Genomic DNA, 25,856 nt, shown 5'->3' with positions numbered 1-25,856 from the left:
ACGCTTAACCACACTTCTGGTAAAAAAAAAATTAAAAACACGATTGGATCCATTATGGGGAACTTTTTTGGTTTTCTTACCGAAAAGTAGCGCACGCCCACTGGATCCTGGAGGAGGCGTTCGAAGCAGGCGGCCCAGCTGGCAACGCGCTGCTCCGAAACCCCTCGGAGGCTGCCTGCTCCTGGAAGACTGCCATTGCTGTTCAGGCTGCTCTGGCTGCAGCATCCCTGCAACTGGACTCCGCTGTAGTCTGCGAGACCGGAGAGAGAGAGAGAGAGAGCACCATGGAAAAGGTTAGCGGGCTCAAGTGTGAAAGGCTAATCCCAGCCAGAGGGAACGATTCTGCTGCCTTTTCTTGCGTTTGCTCTCCTTTTGAGAAGGTGGAGTTAATTTAATCCGTGGAGGTAAACAGAGCTTTCATAAAAATAAAAATAAACATCCTCTGAGAAAACAAACCAAACACATCCTCTGTCGGTACACATCCGACAGAAGCAGACGTGTCTCAAGCAGGAAAAGCACAAATAAAACAGAAACTTTCTTCCTTCGGATTCGGGTTACGGTGTTAATCTCTACACCTAGAACTCTCGCGACGGTCTTTTCACCGCTTTACTTCAGAGAACAGGGAATGACATACAGTATGACTTGGCAGCAATCTAATAACGGTCTTGATCCTGTTGGAGTTAAGAGAGGGAACAACTTGCCAAAAAAGGATCTCGACATTAAGGGGAGTCAAAAGGCGCCCTGAGCATAATTGCAAACAGAAAACGGATTAGAGCGTAAAGTGAAGGCCAAGGGACTTGAAAGGAAAAGCTCACGGCTCTCCACTGTACCCAGTTCTGCACCTCCCACCGGTAAGTGTCACACACTAAGTGAAAGTCAAAGTGCAAAATATGTTACGGCGGAAGTGTGACAGAACAAGGCTAACGGATCTGATTGCATCTGACTAACGGCAGATGTCACTCGGTTGGTAAGAAAGGGGCCGAGATGGGGCGGCGAGGACAGAGGGCAGAAGAAAAGAACACACAACAGAGGAGACGAGGATGATTGGAAGGACACAAGGAGGGAGGGCTGCTGGTCAATTTTAGTGGGCCAGCACAGCGCCTCCTATCATGGCAGCAGATGGTTACTTTACAGCCGTGGGGCCGGGCGGGCACAGTGGGGGGGAAAGAAAAGAAAACACCCACAGAAAAAACAAAAGGGTCACGGAGAGAGATATAAGAGTCAACCGGTTGGCACGGGCAACGGGTAAAAGGATGCGCCCGAACGTATCCTCATCTTATCGATACGCCTGCACTAGAAGTGGGATGGATTTACAAATAGGTGGAGTTCAATTGAGAATAGTCCACGACGTCACCAACAGCTGCACAGTGAGGGCTTTCAGAATATGACCCAGGTGGCCTCGACGTGACCTTTTAGGAACACAGCTCGGTCCCAGGCGTCGGTCCAGCCGAACGCCTTTAACCCTCCTGTTACCTTCGGGTCAATTTGACCCCATTCAATGTTTAACCCTCCTGTTACCTTTATATTTACTGACATATTTTACCCGTGGGGTCAATTTGACCCCAGCAATTAAAACCTCCAGAAAATTATTAGAATTAATATTGTTTTCCAAGTTTAAGTGTGAGGCACTTTATGTTTGTTTGTTGACTACCTAAATAGCCCTTTAAATATATATATAAAAGTTGATATTTCTTATATGTTTGTCACAGTGAAAAACAGCCTGGGGTCAAATTGACCCCAAAGAACACCGACATTAAACATTGAATCGGGTCAAATTGACGCTAAGGTAACAGGAGGGTTAAACGAGCACGGACTCTACATGAAGCGGGAGAATCTGTGGGATTCGCTTTCTTACGATGAAGCCCAAATGGCTGCTCCCCCCCCCCCCCCCCCGGGCCGCTGGAAGTCCCCGTGTAAAGTCTGCCGACAAGCCATTTGTTTGGACTTGATTTAAACGCATTAGCACGTAGGCTTCGGAAGACGCGTCGACCGCATTGTGTGCCGCTCGGCTTTCGAAAGCAAACATCATGTCTGGTGCCGGCCTCGCCGCAGCCTCGGTCGGCGCGTTATAAGAGTGTTATTAAACACTGCAGTGAAAAGGAGGACCGGACGACGTGAACCCAAAACACGCTCGTTGTCAATGAGGCGTGCCGCTGCCCACTGTGCCTCCTCCTCGCCGGGTCTTTTTTATGAGACCTTTTCTGTTGAGCAACTGCAAAGTTGAGCGTCGAGCATAAGTGGAGAAATCAACCTGCAAGACTCTGAAAAAAAGCAAGTTTAAAAAGCTCCCGCGGTGAAAAAGAAAAAAAACTCCAATCTCGTTTCTCAGTATGAGGAGTTTCCTCACGCACGGCGAGGCATTTCCTTTTATCCCCCGCGCTTCACATCAAACGATCACATTGAGATGCTTCCGGAATCGTGTTTTAAAAGTAGTGGGAATAAAGGAATTGTACTCACCGCCATCGGAGGAAGCAGCAGACTGAAAGAGAACAAAGGGAGACATGAGTGAGAGGCTGCCCTCCTGACCGCCTGTGCCCAGACAAGACACTGAAGATAGCGGCGTCTCTTCAGGCATCCCACCAGTCGCTCTGAGGTGTGTGTGTGTGTGTGTGTCCTTGTGGTTTGTAAGTGAGAGTATGTGTGTGTGTGTGGGTGCTACTGGGAAAGGTAGAATCTGGAATCCTTACACAAGGCCATCAATTTGGCAGTGGGAGGACCCCAGGCCTCTGCCACACACAGCTGTTCACACCTCCACAGCAGGACCCACCCTTTATTTTATATTATCCTCACACACAAACAAACACACACACACACACACACGCAGTGCATTCCTGCTCACTGCAGTCACAAAGATCCGAGCTCATGAGGCAGAGCTAGTGGAGAGGCCCTCACTGGCCGTAACGGTCCTCTTTTCACTTGCTAATTCAAGCACTCGGGAGTGTATGCGCGTGAAGACGACCATGAATAAAAAGACAACAGCACAAGTTCCCCTTTGAATTTGAACGGTGACAAGTTTCCATAATTGGGTGTAATTCTGGTCACGGAATGAAGCTAAATTCAAATAAACGAGCCGCGTCTGATCTTGTGATGGATCGACAAATATCCTCGTGGCGACGTTTCAGTCGGCATCCTTTTGGTGAGGCCGACGGAGAGAGATTTAAAGCCCGAATTGCGGAGCTGCTGTCGCAAATATATATTTAAATGCAGGGGAGGATATGAGAGGCGCATCTCAGGGTTCGGTCCAAGAACACGAGAACAAAACAAACACGGCGCGTCGGAGGATTCATCTGAGAAGGAGAGACTATTTCCAGAAGAGTGTTTTTTTTTCTCCCTGCGCTGCCACTTCAAAGTGTGAATATCCGAGGCTCGTCGAGGCTCTTCTTGCCGGGCCGGCGCCGCGGTGTGAGCAGTGCATCGCGTCTGTGCCTCCGTGCAATTGCACGACGCCGGACTTGGAAGCTGCGACGTCGCGGAACAATGGGAAGGAACAAAATGAAGTCGGTTGTGAATCTAAATAGCCGTCTCAGGCGCACCGCGGGGCGGCCCGTTTGGTCTTTGTTGGGGTTACCGGCCATCTGGGGGGGGGGGGGGGGCACTGACGTGATGCCCCGTTCCATTTTGGGGATGTACCACATGTAAAAAGCTCCATCAGACACAGACCGCTGGAACCACTAATTGTCTGTCACGGCCTCGATACGACTCTGAGTCCCGACCCCGATGTAGTCAACACCCAAAGAAGCCACCCCCGTCTGTGGCGGCTCGCATGTGTACAGTCATCACGGGCGGGCGGGACGGGGACCAAACAGAACCGAGCAGAACAGCCGCTCCATACGTCGGTCCCTTTGGGTCTAAAAACAGCTAAACCGCAAAACTTAAATATATACATTGAGCGGTTGGTTTTACCGACATCACACGACGTTGGTCTCCGGGCTGAAGAGAACCATTTGGTGTATTTTCCTCCTCTCTATTCTTTGGGAGTCAAGACTACTTTCCAAAACCTATGAATGCAATGATTTGACAAATGGGATAAATATCCACTTCCTCTCATTCGCAGACATGTAATATGAGTGGGAGAAATGAATCATACTGAACGCCCCTCTTTGATGCAACTCGTCATTTAAAGCATCGTGTCAAGAGGAGAATTATGTTGATGACAAATATGTGTTGGTATGCAGGAGGAGGCACATAACCACTGCAGGATTTTATTTGTACTTTTTTTGTCATCATCACACAGCAAAAAAAATATATTGATGATTCATTTGTTTATAAATTTAAAATAATAGATGACATTTTTAATGAAACTATAAAACGCATGTCACAAGTTCCCTGAGCTGGGTGGTCAAAACCCCCAAAACACATTCAGCTTCCAATTATAGAAAACCGGAAATCTGGAAACACGCCACATGTTTGGTTGTTTTCCTTGATAAACAAACTAAACCGATAGATGCACTGTCAGAATTATTATTATGGTTTGATCAAAGAAAATGACGTCACGATCTCGCATCACATTTGTAAAAGTTGACACGGTCGGCCTGGCCGAGGGTGGTGTTTGTTTGTGTGTATGAATGAGGCTGCAGGGGTGAGACCACACACACACACACACACACACACACACACACCACTTGCTTCCTCGCCCACAAGGCCCCTGCGAGGAGGCACACCACCGTCACCTCTCGTCCACCTCCCTCTGTCGACACCTCTCGGTGACGAGCCGGTCCACCGTGGGTGGCTCTGCGGTACTTCGGACCCGCTTTGATCCTGTCTGTATACGGCTGAATTGCAGAGGTCCCATTTTCACAGCTGGAATCCCTCTGAAAGCTGTTATCAACCAAATGGACCAAATCCCAAATCCGGTCCCAGCGAGTACCAAAGCGGAGCCGGGTCTGGCTCTCCGGTTGGAAAATACTCTCCCGGCTTCAGCGTGGTACAGCCATGGAGTCTGGCATCCCGAGACACCACATGCTGAAGGAACATAGACGATCCCACAGAGACGGACTCGACGGAGTGAGCCGCCGCGTCAAACGCTCACTTTCACCGGTGCCGAACCAGGACGCCATTTACACACATGCTAATGTCACCCATTACCACCTCTCAGAGTGTATTAGTTCTGATCTTCTAAAAGGGATTTGTATTACCTTGTGGGCTTGTTTAGGCATGTTCCTTCCCTGAAAGACTGGATTGAGATGTACCCCGCTCCGCACTTCGCCACAGTCGGGTAAAAAAAAAAGTGTTTTTCTAAAAGCCCCAGCTAAACTTTGACACAAGTCACGGCTGATTCTAGCATCCCGAAAACAAAACAACCGCGAGTCCCCAGCGCTTCAAACAGCTGTTCTGTGGAGTGGTAGAGAGACAAGCGCCGACGAGGGAGATTAATGAGAAAAGCAGCTGACTGAACAAAAGGAGTCTCCCGGCTTCAGACGGAGGAGGAAGAGGAGGCTCGCCGGGCAAACCGCAGTTTACTCACAGTGTTGAAGTTCCAAGTCCTCTTGAAGGAAAGTCTCTTTTTGAGACTCATTGTTCCCTAGTCTGCTGCGCAGGGAGCACACAGATTATGTGTGTGTGTGTGTGTGTGTGCGCAAACGCATACCTGAACATTCCCCACCCAAAACTCCGCAAAACCATGTCTGTACAAGTCAGAGAGAGAGAGAGGAAGAAAGGGAGGGAGGGAGGGAGAGGAAGAAATATGACAAGGAACTGGACAGAAAGAGAGAGGAAGAGGAGAGGGGTTGGGGGGGGGGGGTGGAGGGAGGGGAGGTTGAGAAGGAGGAAAGAAAGAATCCCGTACGCCACGGTTGTTGCCATGGCGACGTGCCCGACAATACATTCAGTCTCTGCCACAGTGTCATGTAGGAATCAAGTGAATTAACCTCCCCGCTATGTTCCCCTCTCACACACACACACACACACACACACGTCCAAACCACAGTGGCCTTCCCCCTTTTCTGTTTCCAGTTGGGGCACTCTCTCTTTACTTAGAGAGAGAGAGAGAGAGAGAGAGAATACCCAGTCAGTTTAAATGCAAACCAGATGAACTTATTTTCATAAAAATAAAAGTTTGGTCGTCCTTGAGTTGAACTCGTTGAACTTCGTGAGCCGCTGTCACAGAGCACCGTTGATATCCCGCCCCAACTTGAATCATGTCAACTGGTGTTTTCTCCAAGAAATGCATCTGATGTCCCGGCAAAAATAACCAGTCCTGGCCTCGCTCCAGGCCTTCGCTGCAGCTCTGTGCCTTTTTTTATTTCTGGACAATCTCTGCAATCAGCATGCCGAATGTTAAGTCGGACGGCCTCGTATTCTCAAAGCACCGGTGGCTCATTCGGAGGTTCTCCCACGGCACATGAGCTGGCATTCTTTTGCCCCTAATGTCGCCGTGAATAATGGACGAGATACAGAGTTTATTTAAAGGCTTAGTTGAATTGGGTTTCCACATGTCACATGTGCACGGCTGTGTTGATGTGTTCACGTATGTAATGAACAGAAGGGCCCGCTGCCGCTTCGTGAATCGGTTCCACGTGAGCTCCGAGCCGCCACTTGAACGTAATCGCTCCGTAAAACGTTTGACGGGCTTCGGAGCGACAAACGAGCGCCGCTCGTCACAAGACCGAACTAATTGAATGTCGAGTCCTCCGCCGGGCAATCGGAAAAACAATCTGGGCCGGCGATCTGTGGCAGACGACCAACTATTCCCTGACAATAACACCGGGAGAGACCCTCGCATGGAGGCAACTTCCTTTCGAGGCAAAACGGGGCGAGGGTGCGGTGACTGATAAGACGGAGGAGACATTTAGATCCCAACCAAGCAAGGAGTCTGGGGGAGAGAATTATGAACCCCCCCCCCGCCCGGCGGTATCTCAGTGAAGATAGCTGAATCAGACAACCGGGTGTTTGCTTCTCGGAGGATCCAGTGTGTTTTCGCTGTGGGAAAATCTTGTTTGGCACGGCGAGTCTGTCCGACACTCGCACAATCACATTAGCAAAAGGTCTGATGAGGTCAGCACGCTTCAGCGGTAGAAGACGGTCAGGAATGGCAAACAACAAACATAATTAGCGTCCCCTTTCCGATTTCCTATCTGTATTATGTCCATGGATCAAGGGCCGGGATATCTCTTCCGACCGCAGCATATGTATGTGACTTACATAGTGCTCCACTGAGAAATGCCTATTTTATATTTTGTGAGCCTCATAAATTATGCCAGTGGTCAAATTTAACTTCACTTAAGTTATGATGTAATTTGTTGTCACATATTCCGGGAAATAACTTAATTTGATTTTCACTGAAAACAAAGGGACAGTGAATGTAATTTATTTTTAATGTTATTGAAAAACGTAACAAAAGAAAGATCTGCACCGCAAAATTATAATTCAAAATATTTGCCATTGCCTCACGAGTTCAGTTGTTGACATGAATGTAACGCTCAGAAATTCTAAACCGTAAGACGTTTTATCCAAAGGGTACAAATGTAGATGTGAAATCCATTTTCCAGGACTTGAAGCAAAACTGTGACTTTGAATTTACGAGTTTAATGTAAACACATATTGAGTAACGTGTGTGTGTGTCTGTGTGGATCGCCCATCAAACCTAACAAAGATGCCGGGTGAATACGTGTCTGGCCCTCGGTTGCCGAGCCACAACGGTCCAGACTTCTAAATCTAATCTCCTGAGCCAACAAAGGGGTTAATCTCGCTGTCTTTAGAGACCCGAGTGGTTTGCATGCAAAACAGACGCCGTCGCCACGCCGCCTCATCTCCTAATCCCCCTCATCAGCGGCCGTCTAATGCCTGCTCCCCGGTTAGCCACGGCAGATGGGTACGGCTCTGCTCCCGTCTGGATTAAAGTGGCATTACTATGATTTGTTCAGTGCTGCCGGTGTGTAAATGCTTGTGTGTGTGTGTGTGTGTGTTCACCACTTGTTGCCGACAGGGAATACGAGCATTCCTCTGGTTTCAGATGTTTACCTTTTCCCCTGCGCTGCCCTACTTCTCGCTGCGTCGGGAACGTGGCGGCGCTTGAACCGACATCAGAGTGTGTCTTTTCCCAGCTTGTGACGACATCGTGAATTCTGATCCGGAGAGCTTCGCCTGAACCTGCGCAGCTCACGGCGCCGAAGCCGAAAAAGCGCGCGTGGACCCGTGACGTTATTGTTGGAGTCGCCACAAAAGGAATGCTCGGTTGGAGGGAAATGCAAATAACAAATACAATACGTTGGATTTACCACAGCAGAAATAGAATAACTCTGGAGAGGGAAACTGGAGCCAGTGACCCCTCCCATCTCAAGTTCATCATCACAGAGAAACGGCTGCGCTCACATGAGCCTGGAGGGCTGGAGGTGGTTGAACCACATAAGGTGCCACCACACCCAGTATTACTGCTCTCTCTCTTTCCATAAAAAAACACCAGAAATGGACTTTCCATCCTGAAACCCGACACTTGTAATTGCTCCTGTGAGTTTTTGTTTTTTTAAGAGTAACTGATGCGTAAAGTCGAGCGCACGGTGTTTTGAGGAGTCTGGGGGCTTGGGTAAATTTGTTGTGTGCCGAATTAAATGAATATCTGCCTCATGGAAGTGCACATGGCTATATGTTGCCAATGAATAAGGACTGCCATAATTGTTTACTTCCTGTGTAACAGTTTAGCTCCACACCTTCCTTTTTGTAGTAGTTGTTTTCATCCTGTCACTAATTATCACGTCATTCCAGATCCTGCTTCCCATCTCGTCAATCCAACTCCCCTCACCTGCCTCTGATCACCTCGTTAGTCCCTCATTCCCTTCACCTGGTCCTCACGCCCTTCTCACCTGCAGCCCATCCCCTCATTAGTCCCTCACTATTTAGCTCCCTCACTTCCACTTGTCCTCTGCCTGATTGTCTTGTGTTTTTCCGACCGAGCCCTCGGGCGTTCCACAGTTTGATTATTCTGTCTGTTCCGATCTTGACGACGGTTTCAGTAAAGAATCTCTTTTTGAATTATCTGTCTCCTGAGTCGTGCATTTGGGTCCACCTTATCCCGTCGTGACATCCTGTGTAAATCCCCCTGACTTTACACCCCACAGTTAATCCTGTTGGTCGTACAGGGAACCTGAGCTGGTTGAGGGACACTGGAAAAGAGTGTATCCCTCTCGGCTGAGCTCGATATGATGGCATTATGTCTGCATCTGCATCTTTCCTTCAAAAACTCATGTGTGCCGGTCATGTTTTGCCGAAACAACGTACACAGCGCTGCGTAATTTGCCTTTCAAGGCGACCCTTTTTATCTACCGCCTTTAGAAATGCCATGACACACGGCGAAGGTCAACACATGAACCATGTGTCACAGTTTACTCCACCTAAAGCAGTGACCTCATGCAATAACCAAGCCACATAAACAAATATATCGGATTTCTTGACGTGGAACCACGGGATGAATATGTTGTAGGAACAGTTCTCCAGGGAAAGTTGGTGTTTAGAATTCCAAAAGTCGAGCGCCGAGCCAAACCCTCGCAGTATTGCGGGGAGCGTAAGTTGGCCGCCCCAACAATCCGTGTTTATGACTTCCACAGTGGGAAAGCAGACACGGTTTTGGCTTGGTTCCACATGGGGCAACCTGCGCCAACACAAGGCCAACAAGTTACCAGCTAGACTCCTTCTCCACAATCCTCTCCGGTTCTAACAAGGCGAGCCGTCTTGCTCAACGTCTCCGAGGCAGAAGTGAAGCTCCGCGGCGTCACCTGAGATACGGGTGTGAGGTAAAGAGTTGAGCGTGACGAGCAGCCCACCGGTCGTGTCTGAACCGTTTCCAGGTACGTGATACAAGCCTTTGGCACGTTCAAAGCCGTTCCTTGTTGAGTAAATTACACACCCTTGGCAGTAGGTTCACCTTCAGCGGCGCGGAGAAATAATGAGTACAATAGAGGAAGGTAAACAATGAATCACCCCTTCCACATTCATCCATCCCGGTTCACACGCTTTCCCATGGGCAATCAATGTGGCGTGGTGAAACGCTGCGCGGCTAACTAATAGCGTTGGTGTGGCAACAACCCGAAATGGAGCTGCGTGCGTCTCCGTCCAGAGATGCCGAGGCGGCGGGTATTTTCCGCGGTCACAGTTTGGTCAAACGGCAAACTCAGCAAACCACGGCCACATCTGGTCATCTGGTTATTGGCTGTTGCATATTCAAAACCCCGAGCAGCTGGACACTTAAATAACTTCTATTCAAGTTATGTTGTGTTAATATATACTGGTTTCCCCCCAGTCTGTGGGTTTGGAGAGACACGTAAATTCCAATAAATCCCATTTGCGGGAGAAGAGAGGCAGAGAAGGAATCATGCTGGAGACATTCGGGGAAACGTCGTCGGGCTGCTTGGTCTTTGCATTTTGCAAACGCCAGCCTAAAGACACGTTTCCTGAGACGATCCACCCACACACACTCCAGATCCTGTGTGTCGTGTTCTCCTTCCTCTCTCTGCAGCTAATCCCCACAACACACTCATCTTCCTCAAACCTTAAAACATCCCACATCGAGAATAGAAGGAAGAAATAGTGTAATGAAGTACGGCGTTTAAATTTAGCAGCGACTGGAATATTATTAATAATCATGATTCAACTCGTGAGGTTTGGATGCTTGGACTACAACACATTGTCTGAGCCACAGAGACCACGCCGGAGTCACGTGGACGTCTTCTTGAGAAGAGTGATGAAGAGGGCTGGTGATGAAGAGGGCTGGTGAATCAGAGCGGGGGGCATGCCTGCACAGGGGCAGAGGCAAGGCAGCAACCACAGGCAACCATTTCAAGTTCGATCCACTCGAAACTAAATGCGAGACTTCAGTTCGATCCGACCTCTGACCTCCGCTTCCCTCACACCAAATCCAACGCCACCAAGGGATTGCAACAACAACAACAAGAGCGGGTCACTTCTCATGGTGAAGCACAACAAAGCACACACTTCATGCAGAGACCCCTGCACAATCTTGTGTGTGTGTGTGTGTGTGTGGGGTGGGGTCACAAAACAACCTTTTAGTGCCGCGTCTAATTTAAAGTCCGCGCGCATCCCGATATAGATGCTCTGCCACATTTCGCTAAATAGAGCCGCGTAGTGCGTGTGCGTGCGTGTGCGTGTCTGTGTCCTGCTGGCACTGGTCAAAACATTCCTCCGACAGACCACACAAAACAGCCACTGTATGCCGCTCCAACCGGAGCTCCACCGAGCCCAGAGACGGAGACGCGGCGGGAGGAGGACGCGGCACCGGCGAAACGGAGCAGAAGCGAAGACAGACACACAAACCACGCACACACCGGGATATCCTGGCAAGACTTACAGCGCTGAGAGTCAAAGTTTGCTCCATGTATGTCGCCGCGTGCCTTGCGTCGGGCTTCGTCCTCAGCGCTGCTCCACACGCCCGCCGCGTGGAGACCGATCCATCCGCCGGGGAGAGACGGAGCTCAACGGGGCCGGAGAGAGCGCGTGCGGGAGAGCCGAGGAATCCTGACAGCTAATGGGAGTTCAAAAGCTCCCTCTCACTTCCACTGCTGCCTGCTCCCTCCCTCCCTCCTCTCTCCCTCCCTCTATTTCTCTCTCTCTCTCCCTCCCTTCTCTCTATCTCCCTACTTTTCTCTCTTTGCTATACATTCCTCCTCTTTCCCTCTCCTGTGTCTTCATGCTACGCCCACAACAAAGATCCATTACCCGCAGGCGGCACAAAGAGCTGCTAATGTCTCCACGCCTAAGAGGAGAAACTTCACACTCGTGGGGCAGGAGAAGAGGTGCCCCAGACTTTTTCCCAGCAGGCATTTTGCCTGAATAAAAACACCACGCTTTGACTCAGTCGCATGAACAGATGTTTTTCACCAGTGCGTCTCTTAGTGTCACAGTGTCGTGCTGGGCGGCCTTGGCACCGCCGGGCTCTCCACAAGCTCTGCGTGGAAATGAGACCAGGAGGTACGAAGCGGCACATTCTTCGACATGCCCCGACGTAAGGGGAGCCGACAACGAAAGCTCAGCGTGCATCAGAAGCAGCCTCCGTCACAAGATGGGGAGACGAATCGGCACAAACGCAGTGCTGTACCCCCCCCCCCCCCTCCGCTTAACCAGGAGGACACAAAACCAAAAACAATCACACGAATGCAGTCGACTCGCCAAAAGGCCACACGTCTCCGTCGTAGCAACGGGGACAGAGAGGAGCACGTCCTCATTCCTGTGCGAGCCGCTGTGACGCACGGCGTACGAGTTGCTCCGGGCTCGTCCCCAACAGGCGGCGAGGTCGCGTACAGGGGTCACCCGCAGGGGTCTTTCCCCCGGAGCGCCGACCGTGATCTCCAAGACGGTCTCACGGCGTCCTTGTGAGTCCAGGTGCATCATCACGTGTCGTTGCTGAGCTCGCCATGAGAACAGTCCCTTTGGTAAATCCTTCACAACAACACACACACACACACATTTAAGAGACCAGAAACCACTTCAAACCCCTCGAGTGGGTACTCGCTCACTGAATATGGACGGGCGAGGAGTCGCGCGAGGTCAACGGCTTCGCCGTCTCTCCCGAAGTTCGCCGAAATCTGTCGCTGAAGTAAAAAGACGCCGCCGTTTGCGTGGGACGACTTCTCCAACGACGCACTCGGCAACGCCGTCGGAGCGGTTTGGGGTTTGCCGCGGCGGGGGGCTCTTAAAAGTGCACCGCCAGATCCCTGACCGTGAACCCGGGGTGAAGCTCAGCCCTTGAAACCAGAGTCCCGGGCTAAGTGCTTCGTGACGATCCGATTGCCTTCGACGAGTGTAAAAACCTCCCCGATGGTGGCCGGCCAGGACTTCAAACTGCGAGCGGTAAACTGAGCCGTTCCTGAAGATTAGGCGCAGTTTGAATAGCCGTGGAGCCGGATGCAGGTCCTGGGATTTCACGGATGTTATCTCACCTCCAGATATCGGCTAATCCGATTAATGTAACAGCTGCGTGTTTGTCTGGAGACATCGCTGGCACAGAACTGCAATCGAACTCAGAAACACTGTTATTACTACATGGTTACAGAGTGCCCACTGGTACGCACTCTCCATGAAGACTGTCCAGATGGTTACATATGTTGGTTATGACTGAGAAACGATTTGCAAGGACCTCCATTTCGAGGCCGTTTGTCTGGAATTGAACGTTTACCTGTCTTCACTCCCAGCAGTCGATACGGCTTTGTGCTCAAACACCCAGAACACGACTCCTTTTCAGAGCGGTGAACATTTTCAATTATGGAAATTTCTATTCTAGTTTTTTTTTTTTTAAAGGGGCTTTGTCTTTTTTTGCAGCAGATAATCCAACATGAACATTCTTACACCCGTCTTCAAAAGAGGTTTTATGTATAGTCAAAACAAAGAAGAACAATGATATACCTACAACACCAGCACGAGTCACACTCAGCTGTGGTTGATCCCTTTAATTCAGCAGCCAACATGTCAGAGCTTGATCATGTAATGTTACCCATAATGCTTTGCACGCGAGAAGCCAGAGCTGATACGAGACAAACGAGATAGACCGTCTCTACCCTCCAGTTGGTGTCGTGGCAGCTCCTGATAGAGGAGGTGTTGTGAAGTCCAGGTTTTACATTCTGCGGAACTCATTATGTAACCAAGAACTCAACACAACGCTAAAGTGTGAAAGCGTCCTGCTTTCTGTCCGGCCAACGTCGTTCGGTTTCAGGGAGAACGAGTTCCACATGAGAAAGCATAACGTGATTATGGCTACTCGGTTCTTTAAAAATACCTTTGTTGTTTTACTTTAACAACGCTTGGCAAACGGCTGCGTCAGTTGTTTAGTATTTGTGAACTCAGAAGTAATTAAGCTCTTGGATACAACATAATTTGCCACTGCAGAGAAACCATGACCATAGCAACTGAATACAATTAACCACATGACAGAACCAGGAGACCAACACGGTGAGAGGATTGGCCAACTCGGAGCACAGAAGCAAAACTAAAATGCGTATTTAACAAAAAAAAAGTGTGTTTTCACACACAAAGGCACTGCCTGGATGAAATTCGTCAGAACAAAGAATCCCAAATAAGTTCCTTGCATTTGAACATACAGTAAGGATCAGGAGGGGTATAACCGACACGTAAATCAACAATTAAAGAAAGCATTACAACTTAATTTTACCATCTCTCATCTTAAGCTGGAGCTTCTCACCAGCAGTGCTGAGGAGAGCTTCTCTGAGGACAACGTGTGGCCGGCGGGTAAGTCTGTGCCTGCTCTATAGAACAACACAGGATTACGTTTGTTTTTGTGCGTTTTCATGGACATTATGAGAGGTAGGACGGCCAAGCCTGCGTGCATTTCTGTGGATGTGAATCGGTGTGCATGAGTATTGCGTTCCTTCGGCAACATCAGAAGGAGAAAATGTGAGCGCGACATTCAGCCGTGCAGCAGCGCTCATTAGCGAGGCCGAACAAACAGGGCCACGCCTCTGGTGCACACAAAGACCACTTTGTGAGCCGCGCCGTGCCACTAGTTCAGCCGCAAGCGCAGAGTTCAAGGCGACGGAAATGAAAGGTTGAGAAAGAGCTGAAGGTGGAGCAGCACGAGAAAGGGGTGGTGGTGGTGGTGGTGGTGGGGGGGGATTTTCCATTTTTAAACAACTTTTGCAGAATATAAAAGCTGCGAAAAGAAAAAAATACAGGAGGAGAAAAAATAAAGATATTGAAAACGCGTCACCTACCCCGAGGTCGTCCAGCGAGCGCGCCAAGCTCATTCGTTTGCAGGAGCGGCGCTTGGAGGCACGCGTCACCCCCAGGCCCCAAAACCTGGAGCCCTGCGAGAATAAAGGAGTAACGGATGAGCACAGACACAACGGCCAACAACATAGACGGCATATTCAACACCCTAACCCGTGTGTTTGTATTTCATAAGAGGTGACACACTCGGGAAATCTCAGATTTTCTCTGGAGTTTCTGTATTATCGTATTATGGGAGTAATGACACATAGTCCTGTCTGACAACATGCAGATTGGTCTCATAAAGTTGACCTGATATACTACAACCCTGTTTCCAAGGTAACGATACAGCACTAACTGAACCGCCATAAGAGATCAGACAAAAACACTATAGGGTTCTGCCTTTCATCACTTTAAAAGAGATAGAGCAGTTTCACCAATCACCCCTGTTCTTGTGATTGCAGAGGCGGAGTCTGATGGAGAGTTGAAGAATTGCAGATAATTACCATTGCATGACATGGGCTCTACCCTGTAATTTGCAGGCTTCCTGTGGAAGATTGGCTCCTTTCTGATCTAATGCGCGACACAATCGGCTTCTGATTTATAAACACATCTCAGTGCTTTGACTGAACGGAGGCACAAAAAAAACACCAATAAATAGTGTCGACGACAGTTCAGAAACGATGTATTTTGAACTTAAATAGAACGGGAAGGAGATAAATATCTGGAGAGGATAACACAAACTAATGTCACGGAATTGGCTGAACGTTAACACCTGGAAACTAACAGAGATCACCTGCAAGTGGAGTAACACGGAGGAGGAATTTAATAGAAGCTGGAGTAAATGTGTCACGGAATAGATAGGGAATTAGAAAAAATATGAGATCCCTGTACAAAACCTCGGATTACCAGATTTTTTATTTTTAGCTATTTTCGCATGTCTAACGGCTGATTACATTAATCTCGGCTGAGAGTTCAACAAACAGAGATTCTGCAGACAGATCATGTATTTCCTTTACGGGACTGTGTGGATACACAGGGCCATCTTGTGGGCAGAAAGAACAATTACATTGGTTTTTAAATCCCTCTCTCTGCATGTTTAAAACTAGAATGGGCACTCGGTAGAGCGCATACCTTCGCATATCACAAGATTGGGCATTGAATTATGAACATTTTGGCATTAGTTGCATGCCAATTGGATAGAAATTGACCGTGCTATGGTAAAAAGAAGATTCTGACCTTTTCATGACCTTGACCTTTGACCCGATCGATCACAAAATCTAATCAAATGGTCCCCGGATAATAACCAATCATCCCACCAAATTTCATGCGATTCGGTTAACTCAAAATACTTTTTGAGTTATGCGAGTAACACGCATACAAATAAATAAATAAATACACGGCAATCAAAACATAACCTTCCGCATTTTCAATGCGAAGGTAACAATGATATCATTGACTTAAAACAGGTGCTTTCTCGACTTCAATTCACACTCGGCACCAATTGACTGCTTGAAAAGGTTTATTGTATTTCATTGTCGGTGCCACCAAAAGCAGGCGTACAAACACCCACTCAGTGTCTGGAAAGTCCACTCCGCCTGACCATTTAATACTTCCTGTGTCTCGCTGTGTTAAACCTGAACGAAGTACAGAAACAGATGTCGTAAGTGTGACGGTGCTTCCAAGGATTTCTCATTTATACATGGCTAAAAAAAACAATATCTGCAAGGATACAGTATAATTAAAAAAAATAAGACTCCGCAGTACTCTAAAATAATAGCTCGAAAAAGTACACACAAATCAAGTTTTGATTTCAGGTAAATAGCCAGGGGTAACATGTTTTACTGGCATTGACTGACCGGTTAATGTCACTGAAGCAATTCATTTAGACCGTAACTTAGACAGCTGTGTGGACACAAGATGACCCAGAACCATGTGAACTCATGCCAAAAACAATTAACTTATCAGACTTCTCTCATCTTTGCTGTTGTTCTGATGAACAATGGGACATGTTTTGCCTCTTCCGGCTTCTAAAAAAATGGAATACAAGAACACAAAATATATTTTTAAAAGTCTTACTCACATTTTTGGTACCGTCATCTTTCCGCTGTTGCTCTCTTTGTTCAAGAAACCTTCTGGTCCATTCCTGCCTGGGAGGAAGCATCGTGACCCCCGCTGAGCAGTACCTGTCTGAGGGGATCCGGTTCATGGGGGCAGGCGGGTTATTTGTGCCGGTGCTCAAGCCGAGGCTGGAGGACCAGCTGCTGGTCAACAGGGGCTCAGGGTCGCCGCTTAGGGCCTTCGACCACTTTGGCTTTGAGAACCACCTTTGGCTACCTCTCAGAGGGTCTCCAAAGAAGTTCGCTTTTTTACTCAAAGGCAGGGGAGGGGGTGGGGGCTTAAACTGGAACTCGAGCCTGGGTGGAGGACCTCCATAAAAGCTGTGAAGAGAATCAGGGCCAGGTAGTGACTCCGAAAGGGAATGCGTGCCGGCGCTGTTCTCGGGATTCAGTTTTCGCCCGCTCTTGGAGGGATTTATTGGAGTGAGGTCTTCGGCCCGGGGAGAATCCCACGGACAGCTGGGGAGGTGGGCTCCAGGGTGGTTTCGGACGGCGGAGGGGAAATCCCTGTCCGCTCTCTCCTCAGGGGGGGACGCATTTCCAATTCCGCTGTCCCCATTGCTGCTGGCGCTGCCTTGTTGTCCCGTGCTCCTGATCTCCTTGGCTTGCTGCCGAGTCTCCATGTCCAGTTTGACTCGAAGCCTCTCCACAGCCTCCCCCATGTCACTGTACAGCACTGTGACAAAGTTTAGAACATCTTGGGGAGTCTGAGGGAATTCCAGGCAGCCCGAGGCATCTGGAGTGCAGTCAAAGCCAAAGCGTCCGGCGATGCCTGTATGGTCCTCATGAGTTCCCAGCTCTGGGTCGATGAAGAAAACATGGCAGGAGGCCCGCAGAGGACCGTCCTCGGGTACACGGCCGTTGATTATATGTGCAGTAGTGACCAGGCATAAAAAACGAGGGTCTTCAGCACACACGGCCCCTAAAACCAGGTTCTCGGCAGGCAACGCTGCCAAAACAGCTCCTGCGTCGTCACAAAGTCGAATGCAGTCAAAGACGACCTTCATCATCACCAGAGTGTGGGTACTCTGCTCGGTTCCCAACAATCTGATTTGCTCCCGAATGGCTTTCAAAGTGTCCTCATCTGATTCCGTAGTGTTTAAAATCAGCTCTATGGAGCTCAGATAGCCCACCACCAAGGACATGTTAAACATGCCCCAGTCTGAGTTAGCGTCTTCTGTGTCTGTAAACACAGAGTCTCGGTCCCCGGCTCCGGAAGTTTCCTCCCGTCGCTGCTCAGCTAAAGACTTCCACTGTGCTCCGCTCCGCTGGGACCATTGCGACATGTCAGGCTCGGACACCGGCCTCTGTTTGGTGCAGCCAGCATGACTTGAGTTGAAGGAGGAATTGCTTGAATCGTGCGAGATAGTGCGGAGGACACCTGCCTTTTGGAAAATACCACTTTTCGGGCCAATCCCAAATTTTGCATCGTTAAGAACGGGGTTCCCCATGATGCGGCTTGCAGCATGCACCACCAAATGCAAGGTTCCTTTGCAGCTGCCGATCATCTGCACCACAGTCTCATGCAACGCAGCGGACACGTCGTTGTCATTGATGGCCATGATGTGATCCCCCTGTTTGAGTCCCACCAGGTCAGCAGGGCTTCCCTCCAGGATGCCGCTCAACAGACACGGCCTCTGTCCCGAAATAGTAAAGCCATATCCGGCCCGACCTCGCGTGACCTCCACACCCCTCAGCTCACCGACCACATTTAAATCCAGACGCCTCCGTGCGCCCTCAGGCTGCCCCTGGATCCTCATCTTTCTTGTCGGGGTGATGTGAGATCCAGTGTGTGGGAACTGAAGCACTTACAGGTTGCAAACACTATTGTGTTGTTGTCATCCTAAAAAAAAAGTGGGGAAAAACAGGAAGATATTTTAAAAGCAGTTTATTTGCAAAATTATACCCCCGGGAAAAAAAGGAGAACAGAAGTATTATCACACAGGATCAGAAAATAATCAGCTTTCAACAGAGACATGTGGTGAAATACTAATTAAAAGCATTACACAAGGGCCACAGCACTGATTGTCATTATCTTTTTATCTGCCAAATTCGTTCGCAATGAATTGCGTTTGGTCTTTGTGAAATTGGTTTAAAAAAACAGTTTCCCAATATTTTGTCGAAACAACATCAATGCTTTTAAGTTAACAGCCATTTGAGACAATATAAAAGAGAGCTTCCATTTCTGAGAAGCTGTAACAGGCGTTATGTTTTTTTTCGAAAACTATCAATAAATCATAACATATTGTAACTCATTCATTAACTGGTGATGACCTCGACCTAACCAGGTAACTGTTTCAGCTCCAGATCACACCGTATAATGACTAGGTTGTGTTTAAATAAAAATGTTATACGTGAATAATACTTCTTGTTGAGACAAAAAAATAAACAGAATTATAAATACACTTTACACATTATGGGCAGGGTGTTGCTCCAGCTCTTTCTTACTCGTACTAAAGTCCATTACAAGCCAAGCAAAGACTGACATCAATCTTTTTAAAGCAATTATCTGTCAGAGATAAGTCACAGACAGCTTTCATGGCCCAGCACAGCTTGCACCCCCCCCCCCCCAAAAAAACAGAGCCAGGTGGCCAGCAACATTTCAATGGTTTCGGTGAACCACTGGTTTCAAATGGTCAAATACTTTGCTGACCACACAAAGTAAACATGTAAAACTACGGAAACACGAAGCCTAGTGGTTTCATTTTGTATTTTGTATCAGTCAACCTAAATTTAAAAGAAGTGTAAACGCTCGCATTCAACGTTAAATCCGAAACTATCGCCACAACGAGGCTGCGCGAGGACGAACTTTACAAATTACCTTTTACGGAAATGAAAAAAAATCCACAAACGCTGCCCCGGATTAACATTGACGTTGCTTAACGTCGAAAAGTTTACATGTGTCTTTCGTTTTGGTGCTCCGAAGCTGTCTTTCACTGCCGTGATTCAGTAGTTAGTCCATGTGGCAGCGCGCGAGCACCGCCGCGCACCATTCGCTGCTGGCAGAGATCACACAGCGTCTTTCATCGTAACCATGACAGCGTAACGTCTCTGGACCACGTGACCTCCTTTCCTGGCCAATCACCAAGTCTGTGACGTTCAATATTCAAACGCATGAAGGGACGCTATTGGCTGATGGTGATGCCTGTTGACAGTCTATATTTTGCAGATAAAACTCAATTAAAAGGATAGTTTCTTTATTTTTATTGAACAACGCCACGTCAATATATATATAAATAGTGTGACTTAAACCCTGTTATTATTATATCAACATTTTAAAATGCATTTCAATATAGATTTCAAAAAAATAAACCCCACACATTATAAGTTTTACCTATATTCAATTCAATTCAATTCAGTTTATTTGTATAGCCCAATTTCACAAATTACAAATTTGTCTCGGAGTGCTTTACAATCTGTACACATAGACATCCCTGCCCCAAAACCTCACATCGGACCAGGAAAAACTCCCAAATAACCCTTCAGGGGGAAAAAAAGGGAAGAAACCTGCAGGAGAGCAACAGAGGAGGATCCCTCTCCAGGATGGACAGATGCAATAGATGTAATGTGTACAGAAGGACAGATTTAGAGTTTAAATACATTCAATGAATATGACAGAGTGTATGAATAGTTCATAGTAGGCATATTCCACGATGGAGACCTCCACGATCCATCAGGCAGATGGCGGTGGGGAGGAGGAGTGGGCGGAGTCTCAACAGTGGGCGGAGTCTCAACAGGACAGTGGCGTGGTCGGTAGCAGGAATTCCACGACCCAGACCTCGATGATCCATCAGGCAGATAGGATCTATGCCGTCTCATAGGGTCCGATGACCCCATGAGACGTGAAGTCAAAAGGACTCCGGGGAGAAAGCAGAGTTAGTAACGTGTGATTGAGAGATGAAAATTCATCCTTAAGGAGAGAAAAAAGAGGAGATAGGTACTCAGTGCATCCTAAACGTCCCCCGGCAGCTATAAGCCTATAGCAGCATATCAAGGGGCTGGACCAGGGCAAACCTGATTCAGCCCTAACTATATGATTCTGCTGTTACTGCAATGTTGTCAATCACTGTGCATGTGGTTCGCCCCTTGCACTTGACTGCAGTCTGTCTGTAAACAATACCTCTCTGGTCAAAGGGCAGCAACGGTCACGTGGCTACACTACACATGTGCAGCAGCCGACACATTTGCAAGGAGGGTTTGATAAAAGATGTCACATTGTGATTACTAATGAATATGTGAATGCCCTTTGTCATGAAGCAATTGTTTATTTTCTATGTATAGTTTTGGTAACGGCACTATCAAAGGTAGCAATATTTGCTTATCATCTTCAACCAAGAGTCTTGCATTTTTTTTTCATGAAGCAGTGACTTCCATGGAGTTGGTGCATTGTGCGATGAAACTAACTTAATCCCCAGTTTCTCCAAATCCTCTTAAAATAGGCTGAAATGCAAAGACTTTAACATTTTGCCGTGTGTGCATTTTGCATGTCAATATTTTACTCTGAAGTAAAAAAAAAAAAGAAAGATGATAAATAATGGCAGACTGTGTGTTGTTTTCAGCAGAAATGCATATTCTAGAAATTACAGAAAACAGTTTGTTATGTTTCGGTCTCCATTTGGCCATTTTCCAATCCTAAAATAATAATGCCATGCATGATCTGCATGTTATTTATGTTTCCTCAGTCAGTCCAATTAGTGTGGAGGCAGAGAGCCAGTGTGTGTGGTCACAGTGACGTACAATCTGAATTTGCTGGATATAAACAGAAAAAAATAGTCAGTGGACTCAATAATTGTCAGATATTTTTTTATTGCAGCTAAATAAGAGTCACAAAATAGACATGTATGGGCTGCAGCCAGTTATGTTAATATGTGCTGACATTTCCAATCCCTTCATTATTGCCTCAACTTCTGCTTCATAATGCTACGACACATTGTTCTGTTTCAGCATAATTACACTGGCACAGTGAAAATGTGACAAAATAAGTCCGTTTTTTTGCAACGCTGTTGTTCCCACAGGGATTTTAAAAGGGTAATTGACAAATAATCACGACAGAAGATCTGATACAGCTATCCCTACAATAAAAGCTCACATTGGGGCCTGACATACATTACCGTTCAAAAGTTTGGGGTCACTTAGAAATGTCTTTATTTTTCAAAGAAAAGCACTGTTTTTTCAATAAAGATAACATTAAATTAATCAGAAATACACTCTCTTCATTGTTAATGTGGTAAATGACTATTCTAGGTGGAAACGTCTGGTTTCTAATGAAATATCTCCAGAGGTGTATAGAGGCCCTTTTACAGCAACTATCACTCCAGTGTTCTAATGGTACATTGTGTTTGCTAATCGCCTTAGAAGACTAATGTCTGATTAGAAAACCCGTGCAATTATGTTAGCACAGCTGAAAACAGTTATGCTGGTGATATAAGCTATACAACTGGCCTTCCTTTGAGCTTGAAGTTTGTAGAACAAAATTAATACTTCAAATAGTAATCATTATTTCTAACCTTGTCAATGTCTTGACTATATGTTCTATGAAATGTTCAATTCATTTGATAAATAAAAGTGTGAGTTTTCATGGAAGACACGAAATTGTCTGGGTGACCCCAAACTTTTGAACAGTAGTGTACATTAGATGCATAAGTGCCAGCATGTGTCATTTTGGTTATTAATTAACATGGTCCATTCCAATAATGATATCCAGGCTGATGACACTTTAAAAAACCGTAACAGTATAACTTTGTACCTCTCGGCACTGACACGAGCTAAACTTTTAACATATGCAACATGACAGACCTTCAAAATGTTCTGTATTGAACTGAAATCCAAAATAAATATATTCTATTCTTGCTTCAACGTTGCTATAAGTGAGGCCAGACCTTGATCTCCCCCAGAGCACCAGAACCCTCACACTTCATGGGTTCACTGGATCTTTGACCGCACTCTGACCCCACGATGCTGATGTGGCGGAGGGAGGCTGGATCATCTTCTCAAGAAGGTTCATCATACGCTCCTGCAGCTGCAGACACTGGACCTGCAGGAGGTTCTGTTGCTGCATGGCGCGTCGGACCTCCCTGCACGTCTCCTCGATGGCGCGGCTCGACTTCTTCTGCTGCTGTAACATGGCCTGCATCACCCGCAGTTTCTTTCTCTTCATGGACAGGTGCTTGTTGGCGTGTCTTTTCCTGGCTGAAGTCTGGTGAGAGCTGGAGAACAGAGAGGGCACCATTCAGAGCAGATAATGTCTGAGTAAGACACATACATCAGCATCTCTCTCAAAAAGCCAGAAATCGTCGAATTTAAGGACCAATAGTACTTTAAAAGTTACGAAAAATACGAAATAAACAAATTAAATTGATATCAATGTATAAAAAAGCCAGAATGCAGTCAATTTGAGTTGAGACCAGACACAAAGTAAAGGTTTTACCATCGCTATCAGCGACTACAACATTGCTCAACACCAGAACAAACAGCCGACGACTGACAGCTCAAGCGAGCATAAGATAATCACTGAATAATCATAAGTCAGACTTGGCAAAAGCCAAAGGAAACTCCTGTTCCCTTGAAATAGTTCCATTCAGTTCAGGGAAAAGAAGAGGAATACATCATGTTTCATTCGTATTGAATGTTCTATAATTCATGTGATTCCTCACCTGTTCCTGACGTTTTTCCAAAGATTGTCGTTTTTTGTTTGTTGTAAAATACTTACAACTTCAACTTTGTGCGGTAGTTACACGTTGCTCCGCCCTCTGAAGTGCAGCTCCAGAAGTTATACCCGATAGCGTGTTTACTTGTGAGTTTGCAGGTTCAGTTAAGACGTCATGGAGGCTATTTTGTTAACACAGTGACGTGATATTAGGTGGTTTGATCACATCTTTGTCATGTGAAAGTATCACATCAAAGCGTTTAATATTTAATGTTATCTCTTATGATAATGTCATAGAGTCACTTTACCAAGTCAAATTCCTTGTCTGTGCAAACTTACTTGGCCAATAAAACTGATTCTGATTCTGATTCTGATAAATATCTTTCTCTCTATGACAACTCCATCAGCTCAGGAAGACGACAAAATACGCCTGAAGGCTAATCTTGAGTTGTCTGCCCTTTAGTTTTGACTGATTTTGGCTTTCTCTTCTTCACAAATAAATATAGATCACTACTTCCTGTTACCTGGATCCCTGCGTGTGAGTCTCGCTGTCAGAGCTCAAAGAGTCCAGCTCTTGTTTGATCTCCATCTCGTCTGAGGAGCCCGTGTACTCTGGCAGGAAGCCCATCCCCCCCTCCTCCGAGGGGGGCACCAGGTTGTCTGTCGACTGGGAGGAAGTGGAGGGGCCTGCAGCGGAGTCCTGCGACTCCAAAGAGTTCACCCGCCCGTTGTCCAGCGGCTTGGAGAGGATCTTCTCGATGGCCTTGAAATACGGCCAATCCGGCGTCTCCCCGCTTTCAAAAACGACGCTTTTCAGTCGCCTGTTAAGAGAAACAAAAACAACAAAAAATACACACATGGATGTTTAAAGTCATGCAACAGCTGGAGTTTGCTGTCACAGCTCTGATTGGACCGTGTTGACCTGCTGTACTCGCCTGAATTGAAATGACATGTTGGTGATCTTCATCTTGATCTCCTCTTTGAAGCGCTGCTCTCCCGTCAGCTGGTAAAACCTCTGGGACATCTTCTCGTACACCTTGGCGTTCCTCTTGCTCATCTTCAGTTCGTTGTGGTGGTCCTCCCACACGTACAGCAGGGCTTTCATTTCGCCGTCGGTCCAGTTCGGCGCCCGCCTGTGTTTCTCATTGTGGCCTGCCATGAGGTAGCTGAAACCGTCCTCGGATGCCATTTTTGGGTTGAAAAAGGGTGTCTCTTAGGCCTGTGTTTGCAGAAGCAGGCTCTGTGGCGCTTGGATTTGAAAGTCTTTTACTGTGCTAGGAGCCGTGTTGAGTCTGCAGTGAGGGAGGGATGCATGCAAGCAGGCACACACACACACCGTCCTGCCTGTGCCCTTCCCCCTAGCCTAGCTGAAAGAGGACTCAAAATGGGGCCTAAGGCGGGAGAGGAATCCAGTTAAAAGCTTTTAGTGGTGCGTGATGTCATCGTGACATCACGTTGCCTTGGCAACGCAGAGGGAGGCCGTGCTCTTCATTTCCCCTCCCTCTCCTCTAGCCACTCCCATCCGCTCTCCTTTCCCCTCCACTCTGCTCCACCAGCAGTACAAAAAGCTTTTAGCTGAAAGGCAGCAGTGTGAGCGCATGAGATTGCCGACAGTTTTGAAATATGAGCCTCTGGGGACGAGGGAGTAAAAAAAAAAAAAAACGAGAGCTCAAGGTATGTGTTTCCCTGGCAACAAGGCACTGGATTTGGACGTCGGCCAACACACTGTTCCGTTTAAAAGCTTTTAATAATCGACAAGTCAGACGACGGAGGTTTTGCTTCACGTGCGATGTAGAAGAGAGGAAGACGCTTCTAGTCTGCAGTTTAAGAGGGGGGGGAAAACAGCTCACTGGGAAACACTTTAGGTGGAAATACCAGGGGGGGGGGAATACAAATTGCTGACTGCTCTGTAATCTGTAATCAGTTTTCTATTCATAGCCGGGGGGCTGAGGACAATGGACCCCGGCAGGAGGGGTTTCTCTGACCAGTTGGAGACCCCACCCCCATTTAGATCTCAGCAAGGGGCGGATCTCCACCTACCCCCATCTCAAGCGCCCTAATCTACCATATTATGTGCATTTACTTCCCCCCATGCCTCTTGCTCCCCTTCAATTCTTCCTCCCTCTTTGTTCCCACCGTTCTTTCAGGAATATTTATGCATCGAAGCCACACCGCACCGAGCTCCAACTGCTCTCTCCCTGCAGCATTTTGCCATTTTCTTTGTCTCTTCAAATGTACTTGTGATACCCGAAATGGTGCAGAAAAGGCTAAGCCACTGACACACAAGCCCGCCGTCACTTCATCTTTATTCGTGGCACTAGTTGCTGTCAGTGCGGTTTAACTCAGTTCTGGCCTGATTGGATATTTAACCCATCTGCTCCTCAGGATCCTGACAGGCGGCCGGGGCATTTTTAAGCCACAAATGT

The 25,856-nt window shown here is 47.5% G+C and overlaps 2 protein-coding genes across 5 annotated transcripts in view; both read right to left on the bottom strand.

The window, feature by feature from the left end:
* Positions 1–19,753, bottom strand: part of rgs12a (regulator of G protein signaling 12a) — a 33,081-nt gene extending 13,328 nt beyond the window's left edge. Inside the window, exons 1-5 of one of the 4 annotated variants that reach the window (XM_056442542.1) lie at positions 19,606–19,753; positions 16,748–18,627; positions 14,670–14,762; positions 2,458–2,479; positions 81–250 (exon numbers count right to left, since the gene is read on the bottom strand). In XM_056442542.1, the coding sequence (XP_056298517.1) occupies positions 81–250; positions 2,458–2,479; positions 14,670–14,762; positions 16,748–18,544 (2,082 nt within the window). In that variant the 5' untranslated portion in view covers positions 18,545–18,627; positions 19,606–19,753. Of the gene's footprint in view, positions 1–80; positions 251–2,457; positions 2,480–5,135; positions 5,362–5,464; positions 5,692–11,296; positions 11,486–14,669; positions 14,763–16,747; positions 18,628–19,605 lie in introns of those variants that run through there. The other 3 variants (XM_056442544.1, XM_056442543.1, XM_056442545.1) reach the window with 3 other exon arrangements.
* A 1,817-nt stretch (positions 19,754–21,570) lies between these two features.
* Positions 21,571–24,837, bottom strand: msantd1 (Myb/SANT-like DNA-binding domain containing 1). The gene is made up of 3 exons (XM_056442841.1): positions 24,366–24,837; positions 23,955–24,251; positions 21,571–22,990 (listed from the first exon to the last, which is right to left on the bottom strand). Exons 1-3 carry the CDS (start codon positions 24,617–24,619, stop codon positions 22,699–22,701), a joined length of 843 nt encoding a protein of 280 aa, XP_056298816.1. The 5' UTR covers positions 24,620–24,837; the 3' UTR covers positions 21,571–22,698.
* Between the last annotated feature and the right edge of the window lie 1,019 nt (positions 24,838–25,856).

The sequence above is a fragment of the Pseudoliparis swirei genome, chromosome 21 (assembly GCF_029220125.1).
Source record: "Pseudoliparis swirei isolate HS2019 ecotype Mariana Trench chromosome 21, NWPU_hadal_v1, whole genome shotgun sequence".
NCBI lineage: Eukaryota > Metazoa > Chordata > Actinopteri > Perciformes > Liparidae > Pseudoliparis > Pseudoliparis swirei.
The sequence above is the reverse complement of the archived record's forward strand: the minus strand, read 5'-3'. Positions and strand labels throughout refer to the sequence as shown.